The following is an 18,900-nucleotide window of genomic DNA, read 5'->3' as shown; positions in this document are numbered from 1 at the left end:
CAACTGCAAGTTATTGCGGCTCTCATCCAACAATAGAGCATTATTTGCATTCACAGCTCCAACAACACATCTCTAATGTCACTACACTTCCTTAAACATTACACATGATCGTATTAAACAATGAAGTGGCCATCAGAAATCCTAGTCTTATTCCCTTCACAAACCCAAAATATTTATTAAGCATTCCATTTATTCCCATAACAACTTCTTATCAAATAATGTTCTTGAAGATCCATTATTTCCTTGTGTTTTGGGCTGGGCATTAAATGAACCTGTTTTTTAAAGAGTTTGATTGTGCAGAGTGGCTATGCCTTTTCTTTTTTTGTTTTCATCTTTTTGGTGTATTGAACTGAATGAGAGATTAGTTACTCAAAGTCACACTACGAATTGTCAAAAACAGATCATGCCAGACAAATCTTATTACATTCTTTGACCAAGTGACAAAATTAGTGGATCAGAGGAATGCTGTGGATATAATTTACTTGGACTTCAGTAAGGCATTTGATAAAGTAGACCACAACCTACTACTTGATAAGATAGAAAAATGTGGGTCAGACAGCATCACCACCAGATGGATCCGTAGCTGGCTGACCGGTCGTACTCAGCATGTGGTCCTCAATGGAACCGCATCTACATGGAGGAAAGTGTGTAGTGGGGTGCCCCAGGGCTCTGTTCTGGGCCCAGTGCTCTTCAACATCTTCATCAACGGTTTGGACGAGGGGATAGATGGGGAACTCATCAAATTTGCAGACAACACCAAGCTGGCAGGAATAGCCAACACTCCAGAAGACAGGCTTAAGATACAGGAGGATCTGGACAGACTTGAACACTGGGCACTATCTAACAAAATGAAATTCAATGGTGAAAAAAGTAAGGTTCTACATTTAGGCAAGAAAAACCAAATGTACAGGTATAGTATAGGAGGTACCTTGCTCAATAGTAGTAACAGGGACCTCGGAGTCCTAATGAACAATCACTTAAATATGAGCCAGCAGTGTGCTGCAGCTGCCAAAAAGACCAACACAGTGCTAGGCTGCATTAACAGAGGGATAGAATCAAGATCACGTGAAGTGTTAATACCACTTTACAATGCCTTGGTAAGGCCACACCTGGAATTCTGCATCCAGTTTTGGTCACCACGATGTAAAAAAGATGTTGAGATTTTAGAAAGAGTACAGAGAAGAGCAAAAAAGATGATTAGGGGACTGGAGGCTAAAACATATAAGGAACGGTTGCTGGAATTGGGTATACTTTAATGAAGAGAAGGATGAGGGGGTCCATGATAGCAGTGTTCCAATATCTCAGGGGCTGCCACAAAGAAGAGGGAGTCAAGCTATTTTCCAAGGCGCCTGAAGGCAGGACAAGAAGCAACGGATGGAAACTAATCAAGGAGAGAAGCAACCTAGAACTAAGGAGAAACTTCCTGACAGTTAGAACAATTAACCAGTGGAACAACCTGCCTCCAGAAGTGGTGAATNCAACTGCAAGTTATTGCGGCTCTCATCCAACAATAGAGCATTATTTGCATTCACAGCTCCAACAACACATCTCTAATGTCACTACACTTCCTTAAACATTACACATGATCGTATTAAACAATGAAGTGGCCATCAGAAATCCTAGTCTTATTCCCTTCACAAACCCAAAATATTTATTAAGCATTCCATTTATTCCCATTACAACTTCTTATCAAATAATGTTCTTGAAGATCTATTATTTCCTTGTGTTTTGGGCTGGGCATTAAATGAACCTGTTTTTTAAAGAGTTTGATTGTGCAGAGTGGCTATGCCTTTTCTTTTTTTGTTTTCATCTTTTTGGTGTATTGAACTGAATGAGAGATTAGTTACTCAAAGTCACACTACGAATTGTCAAAAACAGATCATGCCAGACAAATCTTATTGCATTCTTTGACCAAGTGACAAAATTAGTGGATCAGAGGAATGCTGTGGATATAATTTACTTGGACTTCAGTAAGGCATTTGATAAAGTAGACCACAACCTACTACTTGATAAGATAGAAAAATGTGGGTTAGACATCATCACCACCAGATGGATCCGTAGCTGGCTGACCGGCTGTACTCAGCGTGTGGTCCGCAATGGAACCGCATCTACATGGAGGGAAGTGTGTAGTGGGGTGCCCCAGGGCTCTGTTCTGGGCCCAGTGCTCTTCAACATCTTCATCAACGGTTTGGACGAGGGGATAGATGGGGAACTCATCAAATTTGCAGACGACACCAAGCTGGCAGGAATAGCCAACACTCCAGAAGACAGGCTTAAGATACAGGAGGATCTGGACAGACTTGAACACTGGGCACTATCTAACAAAATGAAATTCAATGGTGAAAAAAGTAAGGTTCTACATTTAGGCAAGAAAAACCAAATGTACAGGTATAGTATAGGAGGTACCTTGCTCAATAGTAGTAACAGGGACCTCGGAGTCCTAATGAACAATCACTTAAATATGAGCCAGCAGTGTGCTGCAGCTGCCAAAAAGACCAACACAGGGCTAGGCTGCATTAAGAGGGATAGAATTAAGATCACGTGAAGTACTAATACCACTTTACAATGCCTTGGTAAGGCCACACCTGGAATTCTGCATCCAGTTTTGGTCACCACGATGTAAAAAAGATGTTGAGATTTTAGAAAGAGTACAGAGAAGAGCAAAAAAGATGATTAGGGGACTGGAGGCTAAAACATATAAGGAACGGTTGCTGGAATTGGGTATAGTTTAATGAAGAGAAGGATGAGGGGGTCCATGACAGCAGTGTTCCAATATCTCAGGGGCTGCCACAAAGAAGAGGGAGTCAAGCTATTTTCCAAGGCGCCTGAAGGCAGGACAAGAAGCAACAGATGGAAACTAATCAAGGAGAGAAGCAACCTAGAACTAAGGAGAAACTTCCTGACAGTTAGAACAATTAACCAGTGGAACAACCTGCCTCCAGAAGTGGTGAATGCTCCAACACTGGAAGTTTTTAAGAAGAAACTGGACAGCCATTTGTCTGAAATAGTCTAGTGTTTCCTGCCTGAGCAGGGGGTTGGACTAGATGACCTCCAAGGTCCCTTCCATCATCATCATTATTATTATTCTATATTTTTTAGCATTCACTTCTATTATTTTTCGTTTTACATTGAGGAACAATAATGCATTCCTCCAACTGTCAGACTTCACACAAACGTTAAACAAGTCACACTGCTACTCTGCAAACAAATCATATCCAAATTTAACATTATATTATCCACCCTTGCAGCCTTATTACTTTGTAATATTCTCACAGCATTTATGACTTTCATCTTTTTTTTTTCTTGGATACTAACATTTGTAGCATTCATTTCAGGTCCAGTCTTTGATGTATGGCTATCAATGCCATGTTAACCTGTAAAATGTTGCTTCCAACATTTCCTCACCTCAATATCATCATCCGTGATTTGATCATTTAAATTTTTGATTTCATTCATTCTCTTGGATGCTCCTTGTTCAGCCCTTTTCACTCCCCAAACTCTTTATCATTTCCATCAAAAATTCTGCATTTTCTCACCCTTCTAAACATAACCATTCCTCTCTGCAGTTGTCTTTTTCGCTTTGTATACATGGTATATCTTTCTCTCATCCTCATTTCTGCTGTTTTGCATATTTTTTCTCATCCGTAGCCTCTTTCAGTTCATCATTCTACCAAACTTCTTTTTAATGCTCCCTATTAGCATAATTTCACATTTCTATGGCACTCCGTAACATAATTCTTTTCTATTACAAGCAATTTCATTACATTACTGTTGTGATATTATTTTTATTTTCTTTCTTACTTGTCCAGTATACACTATTTTTTCCCCTCTCTCCCTCTCTCTCCCTCCCTCTCTCTCTGTCTCTCTCTCTCTCCCCCCCCCTTGTCCTTATGTCCTGTATCTCTCAGTCTTTCATTGTAAATAATCAGGCAGTCATTCTTTGGCCTTCTGTACGTTTCTTTGCCCACTAGTTGGCACTATTTCACAGAAGGCACTTGGAACATGGGACCCAGTTAGATCTGGTGGGATGGACGGACACAGTGGAGTATATAGGCAGTTCTGCAAATAACCAGATCCTGTATCATGTAGCACTTTAGGTTTATAGATTTATAGATAAGCACAGCACCTTAAAATAATATATTCTATTTAGAGAGCCCCAATTAATCCAGACTAAATGAAGTTTTGGGACACTTTCCAAAGGCAACAATATTACAGTACAATGGAAGTTGCTGCAACATGATCCATTTTCTCCAAAAAAGAGTACATCTACTGTGGTAGTATAAACTACTGAATTGTACTTCTAGTTTCTGTTGCCAGTTGAGCATCCAGATGAAAGAAGCTCACAATGACACTTCATATTCATTGAAAGAATGAATATTGAATAGATGTACTTATGAATTAAGTATTACCCTTGCTGATTTCTTATGACAATGGGACAGATTCTTTCTTTTTTTAATTGCAGGGTGGCCCATTCGTTGAAATCTTCAGTGCTCAAGGCAAGAACACTGGGACCAAATGGAAAATTTCTGGCAATCCTTCAGTCATAGGGAAAGTATGTTTTGGAAAGAAATGGTAAAAGCCTGATTATAAAGTGTAGAGTTTAATTTTTTTCTTTAAAAAAATGAAAGCTTTGACTAACTTCGAAAAAAATACCTCCATCATTCCTTTTATCAGGGCAGAATAACTAGTTTAAATGCAGATAAAATTTGTTAGGTTTTTGTGTGTTTAAGATCTCTGTTTGAATATATTTTGGTGGGTGGGTGTGGATATTTATTTATTTATTTATATTTGATAAATTTATATAGCCACCCATGTTCATATACAGTATATGACACTGTGCAGCATACAAGATAAAGATATTTGTTTGTGTCTTTGTGTTTTCTATATAATAAAAAAAATCTTTTAGTCATCCAAGCCGGGAATATTATCATTATTATTATTATTATTAAATAAGCAACATGGCAACTGCTTTGGGAAGATGGTTACAGTTTATTGCAGAAGCAGAAAGATGGCTCTTCAGGAAAGAGCAGAGGAGAGAAGAAGAGACTGAGCACATGGCCAGTAGCTTTTTATACCCTCTCTAGCTTTTTGTTTGGAAGTCTTCCTGTTCCTGTGGCATGAACTTTGAGGCTATTTCCTGTGTCACGTATTCTGACCTGAGCCCAGGTGTGCCTCTCTGGTATTACTTGATGGTAATGGGTTAGTCCTATTATGTCCCAAAAATCATCTCCTGCCTCCCTGGTAATGGGGCTAATGACTCTTAAGAGCTTCTTTTGTCTTGAGATCCCTGGCTCCAAACTTCCTGATGGTTCCACATCTGCATATGTATAAGACTAGTTACTGCTTTGGGCAAAGAGATGAGGCCAGGTTTGGTTTCTGCTTTTCAAAAAATGCTTTTAAAAAATCCTTTTGGTGAAAAATATTTTTTTCCTTTTTAATATTTCCTTCTCTGGGGCTCTGACTTCCCACAGTTTCATTTACTTAAACTAATTGCATAAAACTGCTCAGGCTTTTCCTGATGTGGGTAAAATGGTGAAGCAAGCCACTGTTTTTAATATGGCAGGTTGGTGTCAAGACAGAAAAACCAATAAAATAAATATGGTAAATATTAGTGAAATGAAGGATGATATTTTGACATACTAAGTGGAAGATAGTCCTGACATCCTAACTGTAAAGCCATTTTTCACAAAAAAGAGTTATTTTCAGTGGATCCGGTGTGCATTTTCAGAATTATGCTATACTGGGCAGTGAATTCAACATATATTATCTCTTGACATCAACGTACAGGCTTTGCATCCATTCCATTTTAATACTCCAGCTTTCCACTTGTATTAGACTTATAAAATACCATTTAAGCATGTTGGCAATTCCTGACCTACAACCAAACATATCACTCACCTTAACAGTTACAAAGTATGAGTGTGGCTAACCATTTCTGTCATATGCAAGTAGGCATTATGACTAATAAATCTTGCAGTTGATGCATTTATTCAGCTGCAGGGGATATTTTGATGGTGACACGCTTTTTGTTGGTTTGTTAGGAATATGATAAGGAAGTGAAAGGTTTCGTCATTGTCCTGGAAGGAAGCGGTCAAACCAACAAGATGCAGCTTCCAAAAGAAACTAAGCAGGCCCGTAAGTATAAAAGTATTATAAAATGTCATAAAACATACTAGACTGTGTGATGTTTTCAGAACAAGTGGTGCACCAAGTATATTAATGGGAACAAAACATCCCTTTATGAAGCTTCAAACAGCCTTGCCCTTCAGAAGATTCATGAGGCTGTTCTCCAGTGGTATGTTTCACTAAACGAATTGACTGTTCAAGCACATAAACAGGCAGATAGCTGGAAAGTGCTTTTGAAGCAGCTATACGGTCATTCCAAAGGTTGGAAATGTTTCCAACATTTACATTCCAAATATAAAATGCTTCTTGCAGATATATTTTGATTACACTAAGGTATTTTGTGAAGCAGCTGTTTCTAGTGCTATGCACAGCCCTAGCTGTTAATTAAGTTAGCATTGGGTTAGCTGAATAATACTTGTCTAGTTGCAGTTTTAGCTGTATTTGTTCAACATTAAAGTAAAAAAAAAAATAGGGTGGGACCTTCCAGACCATGTTGAACCTTCCCTGAATTTTAGGGGTGGTTTGGCAATTACCAGTTTCTCTGGAATGTTTAATTTTTGAATTGGTACATCTCTAATATATACCAGTTTTATACTGCCAAAGAGTTCTTAATTTTTTTTCTTTGAATGCTTTTTCAAGTAAGTTGATAGAGCAAACAATGAAGTAATATCATCCCAAGGATCTAGTTAAATGTGATCAATATTCTTCCAATTTCACCTAACAATACCTATTGTTCTCATCAACAAGATAAAAAAATATTTTACACCTATAAGATGACTCCAGATCTCTTCAGTTGTTGGGATATTCTAATGCTAATATTTCATAAACTTGCATTCTCAACTCCTGTCACTCTGCAATAACTAAACTCTTGGTGTTTCTGCTGGATTTTCCATTTGTCATATAATCTATCAAGCATTACCTACCTTTTATATCCATATATGACAGAAGCCTGCTGCTAAACCAGTATGTATATGCTGAAGAAAGCAAACAATTGTTCTTATGTTAAAAGCTCAAACACACTGAAACCAAAGGTTCATATACTATCCTTCCAAATACTAGAAGAAATTTTCATCACAAAACAATAATATAGTTTTTAAGGCTTGACATTCAGCAACCATTGTATATAAAGACTTCTCCATAAGTTATAAAGATTAGTGAGATCACACCTGGAATACTGCAACCAATTTTTGTCACCATACTACAAAAAAAGTGTTTAGACCTTGGAAAAAGTTCAGAAATATATGAAGAACAGCTGCAGGACTTGGATTTGGCTAGTCTAAAGAAAAGAAAAAATAGGGGTGACATGATACCAGTATTCCAGTATTTGAGAGGTTGCCACAAATTATTCTCCAAAGCACCAGAGGGCAGGACAAGAAACAATGGTTGGAAAGTGATCAGAGAGAAGCAACCTGGAATTAAGGAGAAAATTCCTAACAATGAGGACAATTAACTAGTGGAACGATTTGCCTTCAGAAATTGTGGGTGCACCATCACTGGAGGTTTTAAGAAGAGACTGGACAGTCACTTGTCTGAGATGGTATAGGTTCTCTTGCTTGAACGGGGGGCTGGACTAGAAGACCTCCAAGGTCCCTTCCAGCTCTTTTCTATTCTATTAAATAAATTGCTTATATCTAATCACAAACACCGTATTGTTTTTCATTACTATGCAGTGACCTGACTTACATGCTTATGACTTTTTGTGCCCTACTTATGATAAGATTTTCTCAAATGCAAAACAATTCCAAGGGTAATTTACTGTCTCACTACAGAGACACAGACTTATTCAGTTGTAATTACTGCTGCCTTTAGCTTGTAATTTCTCAGATCTAAAAACATTTATAGGAGCATTTTTCCATTTCTTTCCAATGATCATTACTCTATACCACTTCTTGATGGATGTTAATCTAATTGTACTTTAACCAATGGCTTTTGGTTATTTCAACTGTATGGGATGTTTAAACTTTTTCCCCTACCATTGGATCTTCAAAATGCTTTCCTTTGTTTTTCTGTCTTTTATACTGATTGCAAACCTGTCATTGTGTCAAAAGGTATTGACTAAAATTCACTGTTGATGACCTTTTGAGTTATATGACAAATCTTTCCATGTCTACAAAATTTGCATGTATTTTCAAAATGAATAATATTGAAACAATATTCTTGCAAGGTGTGTAGTATATTCCAGCCTTTGACAAAATTTCTTCAGTGTAATTTGGAACTGCAGTGTCTAAATTTTTTTTTCAAAAGAATTATATATTGTTAGGCCTTCCTGCTCATACACTATGTGTAACAAGAAATATTTCTTGAGTGTACAGTTTCTTAGAGAAATCCACTATCCTATTTGCAGTCAAATGCAAATGAAGTTTCTGTTCCAGCATTTCCCATTCTGGGATAAATTCCCTTGAAATAGGAGTGGAAAATAAGGCCGTGAAGTGTATATACCCATAGGTACTGCTTCACTAATTCTCCATTAGAATCCAGACAAGGCTTCTGATACTCTCTAAGTGCTGGCCACTTACTTAAACTCAAATAAGTCCTGGAGCAAAGAAATACTTATTACAAGCTTGTACAAAAACAAGTACAAGAAAGGTTGGAGAGCAAGCAAAGTCAAGCTTTCGTTAAAGGCACAATACAGCACACTTACAAAAAAAACCATCTTTGGGTATTCGCAGAAAAATGGCTGCCCTGGCAGACTTTTTCTTCCTCACAAGATTGGTTTTATAAGAGGCATGACCAGTTATAAAACATTTGTTTACAATAAGGACCAATCAGGCCAGGGTCTTTAGCTTCCAAGCTTCTTCCTAACAGTTTATCTTTGTCCTTCTTGACTAGTTGGGTACTTTTATGAACAAAATATTGAACTGCATTCCCAGTCAAAGAGTAAATTCCTTGCTTTAGAAGAAAAGGGGGGCATTTTAGAAGAGTACAGTTTGGGTAGGCACATGATCTGCATTTAAGGATGAAATATCCCTTCCTATACAGGTAATCCTCGTTTAACGACCACAATTGGGACTGGGATCTGAGATGTTGAGCAAAGCAGTCATTAAACAAGATGTGTGCTTCACTCAACAACTCCAATCCCAGCACTCCCAGTTGCAGTCATTAATCAGTCTCCCAGGTTGTTAACAAAAGATCTATCTACCAAAGGATTTTAGCTCTGCTTGAAATCCTTCCAGCAAGCAGCTCTTTGAGAGTGAAAGGGCTGTTTGCCAGATGGTTTTAGCTCTGTGCAGAGCTAAAGTCTTCCCAGCAGGCATCCCTTATCCTCTCAANAAATGTTCCTACAGCCCACCGAAGGGTTTCCCCTCTCCTCCTTGCATGGAAAGAAAATCCTCCATGGGACTGCAGGAATGGAGCTGAAATCCAGAGTTATAAGTAAACTGAGAGGAATTCTAGGAATTAAGATGTTTGCTATTATGTCACTATTTTTTGCTACAACAGTAAGTCAATATGAACCTTCGCATACAATAGTTTTCAGTAAATACAGTCTTTTTTTCCCTATACTTAACAGTCTTTAAAAATAACCTTAACCCAATGTTAGATTGCATTTTGCAAAGGATCTAGGGCTGTTTAATGGGCCATTTAAATTCATTTAGAAATAATTATATTTCTAGAAACAAAAATTTAGAGGGATATTTAAAAGCACGGTTAAGCCTTGCTGCCATTCTTTCAGACAAGAAGGCTGTAACACTGTTGCTGCCATAAAAATACAGGCAATCCTCGACTTAACAACAGTTCAAAGTTACAATGGCACTGAAAAAAAGTGACTCACATTGCGGCATCCCCGCGGTCACTTGATCAAAATTCAGACGCTTGGCAACTGACTTATATTTATGACGGTCGCAATGTCCTAGGGCAGGGGTAGGCAACCTTGGCTCTTTTATGACTCGTGGACTTCAACTCCCAGAATTCCTGAGCCAGCCATGCTGGGAGTTGAAGTCCACGAGTCATAAAAGAGCCAAGGTTGCCTACCCCTGTCCTAGGGTCACATGATCCTCCTTTTGCGACCTTATTATAAACAAAGTCAATGGAGAAGCCAGATTCACTTAATAACAAGTGTTGCTAACTTAACAGTTGCAGTGATTCACTTGACAGTTGCAGTGATTCACTAATAACTATGGCAAGACAGGTTGTAAAATAGGGCAAAATTCACTTAACAAATGTTTCACTGATCAACAGAAATTTGGTGCTCAATTGTGTTCCTAAGTCAAGGACTACCTGTAGTCTTAGGTCTCCCCTTAAAATGCTAGGCAAAGTATTTTTATTTTATTTTATTTAAAAAAAAACACCTCTAGGGGCTGATATAATTTATTCAATCTGGATAAATTTTCCATAAATTACTAGATACCTGACCGTGGGGTTTGCTCAACATTTATCTGTTGATAATTGGACACCATTCTGAGCCCTTCATTGAGATAGTTTGGAAATTCTTCCGCTTCGGATAAGTTTTGCATACTGCAGTAGATGCTTAGAGTTTTACCAGGGAGACACGTGTACAAACTAACAAATTGTATACGTGTTGCATGAGTATTGGAGTCTTCCTTGACAATACCCTTTGAGGATATAATTTGCCATGCAAGAAAATTACATCTCTCTGCTGTATCTTGAAGTAACCTGGAGATCAATCATCAGCAAAACTTTTTCAAGGAGCGTGCAAAGACCCCACTTTACAATGGTAGGTCTAAGCAGCCTGGCTCACTTCTGCTGAAGTGTGATTTTTCAGAATAGGATGGAATGGAACGGAACAGAACAGAACAGAACAGAATAGAATAGAACCTTGGAGGTCTTCTAGTCCAGCCCCCTGCTCGAGCAGGAGAACCTATACCATCTCAGACAAGTAACTGCCCAGACTCTTCTTAAAAACCTCCAGTGATGGAGCGCCCACGATTTCTGGAGGAAAGCTGTTCCACTGGTTAATTGTCCTCACTGTCAGGAAGTTTCTCCTTAATTCCAGGTTGCTTCTCTCTTTGATCAGTTTCCAACCATTGTTTCTTGTCCTGCCCTCTGGTGCTTTGGAGAATAACGTGACCTCCTCTTCTTTGTGGCAGGCCCTCAAATACTGGAACACTGCTATCATATCTCCCCCATTTCTTCTTTTCTTTAGACTAGCCAAGCTCAAGTCCTGTAGCCGTTCTTCATATAACTGTTCAAAGTTACAACGGAACTGAAAGAAGTGACTTATAACCATTTTTCACATTTACAACCAGTGCAGTATCCCCATGGAGATACTGGAGAATCACTGTCAGTCAAAATTTAGAAACTTGGCAGCTGACTCATATTTATGACTGTTGCAGTGTCCTGATGTCATATTGTGACCTTCTGACAAGCAACGTCAATAGGGAAGCCAGATTCACTTACAACCATGTTAGTAACTTAACAGCTGTAGTGATTCACTTAACAACAGTGGCAAGAAAAGTCGTAAAATGGGGCAAAACTCACTTAACAAATGTCTCACATAGCAATAGAAATTTTGGGCTCAACTGTGTTCGTAAGTTAAGGACTACCTGTAGTTGTTTAACCTGGTGATTAGAACAGATTTTTTTCCGTTGCTGTTCTCATACTCAATATTCTTAGCATAGTCCTTCCAAACTGAATACATTGAGATTCTATCCTATACTTCCCTGATTCCTGTGATTTGAAAAATGCGGTTATTTTTCATAAGAATAGAAGAAGGGCCCAGTACAATCAGTTTAAAGGTCCAACATTCAGCTTAAAGTAGTGAATAGAAAGATCTTCTGGGAGACTTACTAACCTATTGACTAGCAGGCAGGCAGACAGACAGGTAAGTATCTAGAGTGTCAGTTCCATTAAGGTTCACAGTGAGGTGGTCTTAGAAAAGTAAGAGGATTTTCTTTCAGAATTGGCAGCTTCTATTTAGATTTCATATGAGTGTTAAAGCAGCCTCAAGAGCAATACATTCAGATTTTGTTCAGGCTTTATTCCTGAAAGCCATTTTCACATTTTGATTTTACAAGAACCTTTGCTGTTAAATTTCCAATTTAAATTACCCATTTCATTTTGAACATTCAGATTAGATTAAACCCTTACTTGTCCACACTTTTTCTAAATTCAATTTTGCTGTGGCATTAATTGCTTAAATGGCTCAACTAAAGTTTATGTTGGTCATCTGTAAGTTCAATTATTATGCATTTTTGCAAGAATTTATGTCACAATGTTAAGACATTAATTAATTTTGTGTCCTTGTAGAATATATTTTGAATATGCACCCTGTCAACAAAGTGGGAAACTGTAAATAAAATAATTAGATTCCATATTTTGTTCTAGTTCTACTCAGAGCACAAATTGTTTTTAAGAACATATTTCAAAAATAATTAAATTCTATTCTTTATTTTCATAGTAGATACATTTTGAGAAATATGAAAGTATTGAATATTCATGTTATTCCCAATTTATTTCTTTTATTTTGCTGTAGTTGGACTGATCCAGCAATTTTTGGTACTTCAAATTTACGTACCACTGGGACAAGATTTCTCAGCTGAATTACTGTAAGATAATACTGAACTTTACTATCATGTTTGATGCACTAAGCAAATGAAGTAATAGTGGCTGCTGTTAATATATGTAACAGTTTTAGGTTAAAGAGTAACCCATAATCCAATTGATATAGAATAATTAAGCTTATTTGATTGTTTTTAGATGGTTTTAAGCATTTTAAATCTTTTAGACGATTTAAGCATATTTGTCATAATGAAAGTACTGTATATGAATAAAGAGGAACAGACGTTAAATAATTACTTTTGACACTTTTAAATTTATTCTTCTTTGGCCTTGATTTATTATTCATTTGTTTTGTTTTATTAACAATGAAAGTGCCTGGAAAATCCAGTGCCAATACAATAGCAATAGCAATAGTACTTAAGACTTATATACCGCTTCACAGTGCTTTACAGCCCTCTCTAAACAGTTTACAGAGTCAGAATATTGCCCCCCCAACAATCTGGGTCCTCGTTTTACCAACCTCAAAAGGATGGACGGCTGAGTCAACTTTAAGCCAGTCAGGATTGAACTGCCGGCAGTCGATAGGATTAGCCTGAAATACTGCATTCTAACCACTGCGCCACCACGGTAGTCCTTGACTTACAACCGTTCATTTAGTGACCGTTAGGGGTTAGGGCGGCACTGAAAAAAGTGACATGAACATTTTTCACTTTTGCAACCATTGCAGCATCCCCGTGGTCACATGATCAAAACTTGAACGTTTGGAAACGTTTGTCAACTGGCACATATTTATGACGGTTGCAGTTTCCCAGGGCTGTGTGATCACCTTCTGCGACCTTCCGATAAGCAAAGTCAATAGGGAAGCCAGGTTCACTTAACAACCATGTTACTAAGTTAACAACTGCAGTGATTCGATTAACACAACTGTGACAAGAAAGGTCATAAAATGGGCAAAGCTCATTTAACAACTGTCTCGTTTAACAACAAAAATGTTGGGCTCAGTTATGTTCATAAGTTGAGAGTTACCTGTAGATTATTTATGTCATCCCCACTAGGTAGACCAGACCAGAAAATCAACTCCACAAAGGACTAAAACTATTTTTATTGCAATAGGCTATCATAACAGAACTTTGCGAGTTTGGTTGTGCTGTACCACCACCACCTCCTCTTCCTCCTCCTCCTCCTCCTCCTCCTCCTCCTCCTTTTAATAGTTCAGGAAATTAGGGACTTAAAAAATGCTTCAGTCTTGTCTATCTGTCTGTCTATCTATCTATTTATAAATTTTAAAGGTCACTCATCTTACCTCAAGGTAACTTATGGTGGGTCATCTTCCTTACTCTCTACAAGTAAAATCATGTTTCAGTGTTCTGATTTGTTATTGCTATATAAACCTTGTTTTTAGATTATGAGTTTGACGTTTTATTCATTTTATTAGCCTTGAGCTTTTTCAAGCAGTGAGATGCATTTTAAATAAATACTTTCAACTGCTTCTATAGAAACTCGGAAAGTCTATAACCCATTTAATGGGTTATAGTTCTCCCTCTCTTTTCTTCCCTTATGTCTGCTTAGAATACTGAACATAAAACATAAAAACAACCACATTTTTCTGCCACCAAGTAAACTGATATTGAAAGGATTTTGTAACGGTGAAATAATGCAGTTGTAAAGTGGTGTTTATAAAAGAAAAAGTCTAATCCATTATTGATAAAATGTTAAAGATTGCGTTTGGGTGCTTTTAATCTTTTGTGCCTACGCACAAGTGTTTTGTGTTCTTAACTCTCATTTATTTCTATATTATTTCTATATAACATAGACTGTGATCTTGTCCCAGCATATCATTGCTGTAGAGGAAATAACTGGAAAGAATTCAGTTGTTCCTAGCATTTGTCCTGCTTGGTTGAAGGTCCTGTATTTTGCCCTGTACTTGCTACAATTCACATAGAAAAGTGATGCATGCATGAAGCAATGAAGAGTTTTGCTTTTCAGCAAGCTTGTCACAAACCCTGTTGATGATTAGAGCTGAGAGAGTGATTGGCCCAAGGTATTCAGCTGTTTTCCTTGCCTAACAGAGGACTAGAACCTTGCTCTGATCCAGCATCTTAACTATTACCCTATACCAGGTCTCAACATTAAAATAATTTAAATCTCCATTATAAAAAGAGAATGATTCACCTGTGGAAATGGTTTCCAGCATCATATTTCTGGGTGTGCAGTTAATGAGTAGGCTGGCTTGGTCGCTCAACAGTGAGACACTGGTAAAGCGGGACAGCAGGGCCTGCATTTTGTGTGTCGCATGAGAAAAGCACATCTTCCTTCCCCTGTCCTGACCCCCTTCTACAGAGGGACGATTGAGAGCATCCTGTCATACAGCATCACAGTCTGGTTTGGAAGCATCACTGCTTCAGACAGGAAGGTGGTGCAGAGAGTGGCAGAAAAGATTATTGGCAGTTCCCTCCTTTCCATCCAGGACATAGCACACAAGCACTGCTTGAGCAGGGTCCACAAGATTGTCTGGGACGCTACACATCCTCTTCACAACCTGTTTTCCTTGTTACCTTTTGGGAGGAGGCTTCGTGGTATCTGAAGCAAAACATCCAGACTCAGTTATAGTTTTGTTCCAGACAGTATTAACCTTGTGAACTCTAAAGCATCCTCTTTCCGTTATGTATTCAAGATGGACAGAGATTAATATTTAAATTTTATTTATATGCAAAGGTCTAGGTTTATACATATGTTGTACACAGCGTATTTAAATGTGTGTTATGTATGTGTACACTTTTGAGAGCAAGCAACAAAATTTCATTTTTAATGTATGCCAATGTGCCCACAGTTGTCTGTCTGTCTGTCTGTCTGTCTGTCTGTCTGTCTGTCTGTCTGTCTGTCTGTCTGTCTGTCTATCTATCTATCTATCTATCTATCTATCTATCTATCTATCTATCTATCTATCTATCTAAATTCAGTTGTGAACTTGACTTCATGAACATCTCCAAGGACTCCTGTCTGCTATTTTTCTGTTTGCTGGTTGAAGTGCAGCAGAAGTCCCCCTAGTTTCATGTCCCAAGGCTTATATATTAGAAACTCTTCATAAGCAGTCCTCAACTTAAAGCCACAGTGGAGGCCAGAATTTGTATTGTTAAGCAAGACGGTTGTTAAGTGAGTCACAACCAATGTTATGACCTTTTTTGCTATGGTTGTTGAATGAATTACTGAATCATGTGGTCATTAACAGAATCTGACTTCCCCCATTGACTTTTCTTGTCAGAATCTCCCTAAGAAGGTTGCAAATGACAATCCCAGGAGCCTGGAACTCTGAAGCCATCATAAATACATGTCAGTTGCCAAGCACCCAAAGTTTGATCCCCTGACAGTGGTCATAAGTGTGAAAACTGGACATAAGCCACTTTTTCAATGCCATTGTAATTTGGAAAGGTCATTAAACGAATGTTTATAAGCTGAGGACTACCTTTATTTGCAAACTAAACCATTCAAAATAGTAATGACATTTGAATATTGTTTTCTCGCTGAAGGTTTCTGCAGTGTGTGATAAAATGCAATGTTTGCAAGTCGCTAATTTAGATATTGGATCATATAATGGAATGGAACATACTACATGGTGGTGCAGTGGTTAGAATGCAGCATTGCAAGCTAACTGCTGACTGCCAGGAGTTCGATCCTGAGCAGCTCAAGGGTGACTCAGCCTTCCATCCTTCCAAGGTTGATAAAATGAGGACCCAGATTGTTGGGGAGCAGTAGGCTGACCCTGTAAATGGCTTAGAGAGAGCTGTAAAGCACGATGAAGTGGTCTATAAGTCTAAGTGCTATTGCTATTGCTATATAGTTTTTTAATTTATTAGATTATTATCCTGCCTTTATTATTTATAAGTAACTCAAGGCAGGGCTCATAGTTAATACTCCTTTCTCCTTCTCTTTTCCCCACAACAACAACCCGGTAAGGTGAGTTAGGCTAGGAGAGAGTGTCTGGCCCAAAGTCACCCAGTCTTCTTATATAGTGTTCTTTATATTGAAGATACATTTTTAATTCTATGATGTTGACTTTCTTACTTCAGAAAACTCTGAACTCTTCCAACTCTGCACTGTGTTTCATTCAAATGAAACAATGGTTGGAAACTGACCAAAGAGAGAAGCAACCTAGAATTAAGGAGAAACTTTCTGACAGTGAGGACAATTAACCAGTGGAACACCTTGCCCCCAGAAATCATGGGCGCCCGATCACTGGAGATTTTTAAGAGGAGGCTAGACAGTCACTTGTCTGAGATGGTATAGGTTCTCCTGCTTGAGCAGGGGGCTGGACTAGAAGACCTCCAAGGTCCCTTCCTGCTCTATTCTATTCAAATTCAGATTTCATTCAAATCTGCCTTCTATTGGACCTATACATTTTTTGAGAACCAAAGTGACTTTGTTATCTGAGGATTGACTCTTATAGCTTTGAAGCTAGCCATTTGCCTGTTGAACTCTGAACCAGATGTTAATCTCATCTGTCATATTCAATAAGGAAATTCATTGGTAATGATGCCCTAGAAGCATTATAGACATTTTATAAAATTCTGCATTGATTTCTTAATGAAGTACCTGGCTAAAAGGCATGTTATTGTATCTGAAGAGTTTTATAGTGTTCCTATAAATAAATAGCATAAGCATTCCCTAACCATCATCCTTTAGGAGGCATTAAAGCACTTAGTACTCTACAAAAATCAATGATCTCCATGTCAGTTACACAGAAACACAAAACGCTAAAAAATAGTGCATTAAACCCTATTTGCAGAAGAAGGTATCCTAATATTAAATTACAATTCTAATAGCAGAATTTGTGAAAATGGTATTTAACATTAATTTCCCCACCCACATAGTATTCAAGAGATTTCTGCATCGTTGTACAAGAGTTTATGTAATTTCTTTTATATGAATTATAGTATTACAATTATAAGTCCTGCGTAGACAGATTGATATTTGTCATTTTTCTCTTGATGTGTCATTTACATTGCAAGGTAGTGACAGATGACAGCTGTGATTATTTTTTAGAATTTTTGATGAAGCCTATAGTAATAATAGTACCTTAGTGATTAGCCATAAGAATCTGTACAAATATAAAATACAAAAGAACAATAAGAAAGACAGAGATTAACACTTGATCAACAATCAAGAAGTAAACAATTCTCCAATCAAGGAAATACCAATGCAGACATACAAGCTAAGAGTAAACAATAGCCTAATCAAGAAACTGCCAAGACCACTCCCCACCAACAGTGACAGGACAAACCATTAGTATATAAAAATAAAAGCAAAGCCCACTCCCTTCTAGCATTGGTGATGTTACCTAGTTTGGTAACGAAATGTCTACAAGAAAACAACTAAGCTCAGAGAGCACCCTCATTTCAGTTCTAAACTACAAATATTCTCTTCTATTGATACAATATGACCATGTATAACAAAATATATTTTTGTATTATTTCTCTGTCAGCCTACAATTTAGCTCAATCAGATCCACATATGCAGTTCTCACTTATACCGTTATGTTCTGATAAAGGGCTGTGCTATATGTAATATCGCATAAAATATGATGGTTTAATGTATGAATCCCAATAGCAGTTGGAATTCAGGTGATATATATATATAAGCTATGTCCACAGTTTCTGCAGCTCTACAAATATATGAACGTTCTCATAAGAAACTTGTTTAAGCCTTTCATATTCCATTGTGCCCAACTGCTCAAATCTAGCTTGAGTAATACCCCACAAGATGGTTTAGCATTTCTGTATTTATTTATTTTGCTGTTTGGAAGGTGTATTAAGGAAGCTCATCCATTTTATTGGAAGGGCCTTATTGAGGGTAGCTATATTTCTCTGAGTTTGTGCCTTCAGACTTACAAGATTCTGTAAACCGCTTAGAGAGGGCTGTGAAGCACTGTGAAGCAGTATATACGTCTACGTGCTATTGCTATAATAATAATTTTTATTTTGCGGTCACAGACCAAAATGCAAGTGCAACAAAAGAAAACACAAGAAAAATATATCACAAACAATTAAACACCAGAAGCCTTGGCTAAAGGGAATTACAACGTTCTCCTCTGGTAGTTACAGCTCTTAAAAGAAATTTAGAAACCTGAGAAGTAATATAGGAGGAGCCATCCCCTAGACAATATAAAACCACGTGCTATTGCTATTCTATTAATGTAGCCTTACAATTAAGTAGAATTAGTTCATCTAGTTGCATTTCCTGTCTGGTTAACATGGGAAGGCTGACCTCTTTCATCCATAGCATAAAAAATATTAGCAATCAACAAAAAAAGTAAGAACCATA

The 18,900-nt window shown here is 37.6% G+C and overlaps 1 protein-coding gene across 1 annotated transcript in view; it reads left to right on the top strand.

Annotated features, from left to right (window-relative positions):
- Positions 1-18,900, top strand: part of LOC107294206 (uncharacterized protein C3orf67 homolog) — a 50,945-nt gene that overhangs the window by 3,397 nt on the left and 28,648 nt on the right. Inside the window, exons 2-4 of the mRNA XM_029285566.1 lie at positions 4,463-4,552; positions 6,042-6,135; positions 12,557-12,629. Of these exons, the coding sequence (XP_029141399.1) occupies positions 4,463-4,552; positions 6,042-6,135; positions 12,557-12,629 (257 nt within the window). The remainder of the gene's footprint in view (positions 1-4,462; positions 4,553-6,041; positions 6,136-12,556; positions 12,630-18,900) is intronic.

This window comes from Protobothrops mucrosquamatus, unplaced genomic scaffold, assembly GCF_001527695.2.
Source record: "Protobothrops mucrosquamatus isolate PMUCROS unplaced genomic scaffold, P.Mucros_1.0 scaffold1863, whole genome shotgun sequence".
Classification (NCBI taxonomy): domain Eukaryota; kingdom Metazoa; phylum Chordata; class Lepidosauria; order Squamata; family Viperidae; genus Protobothrops; species Protobothrops mucrosquamatus.
This window is presented reverse-complemented; position numbering and strand designations above follow the sequence as displayed.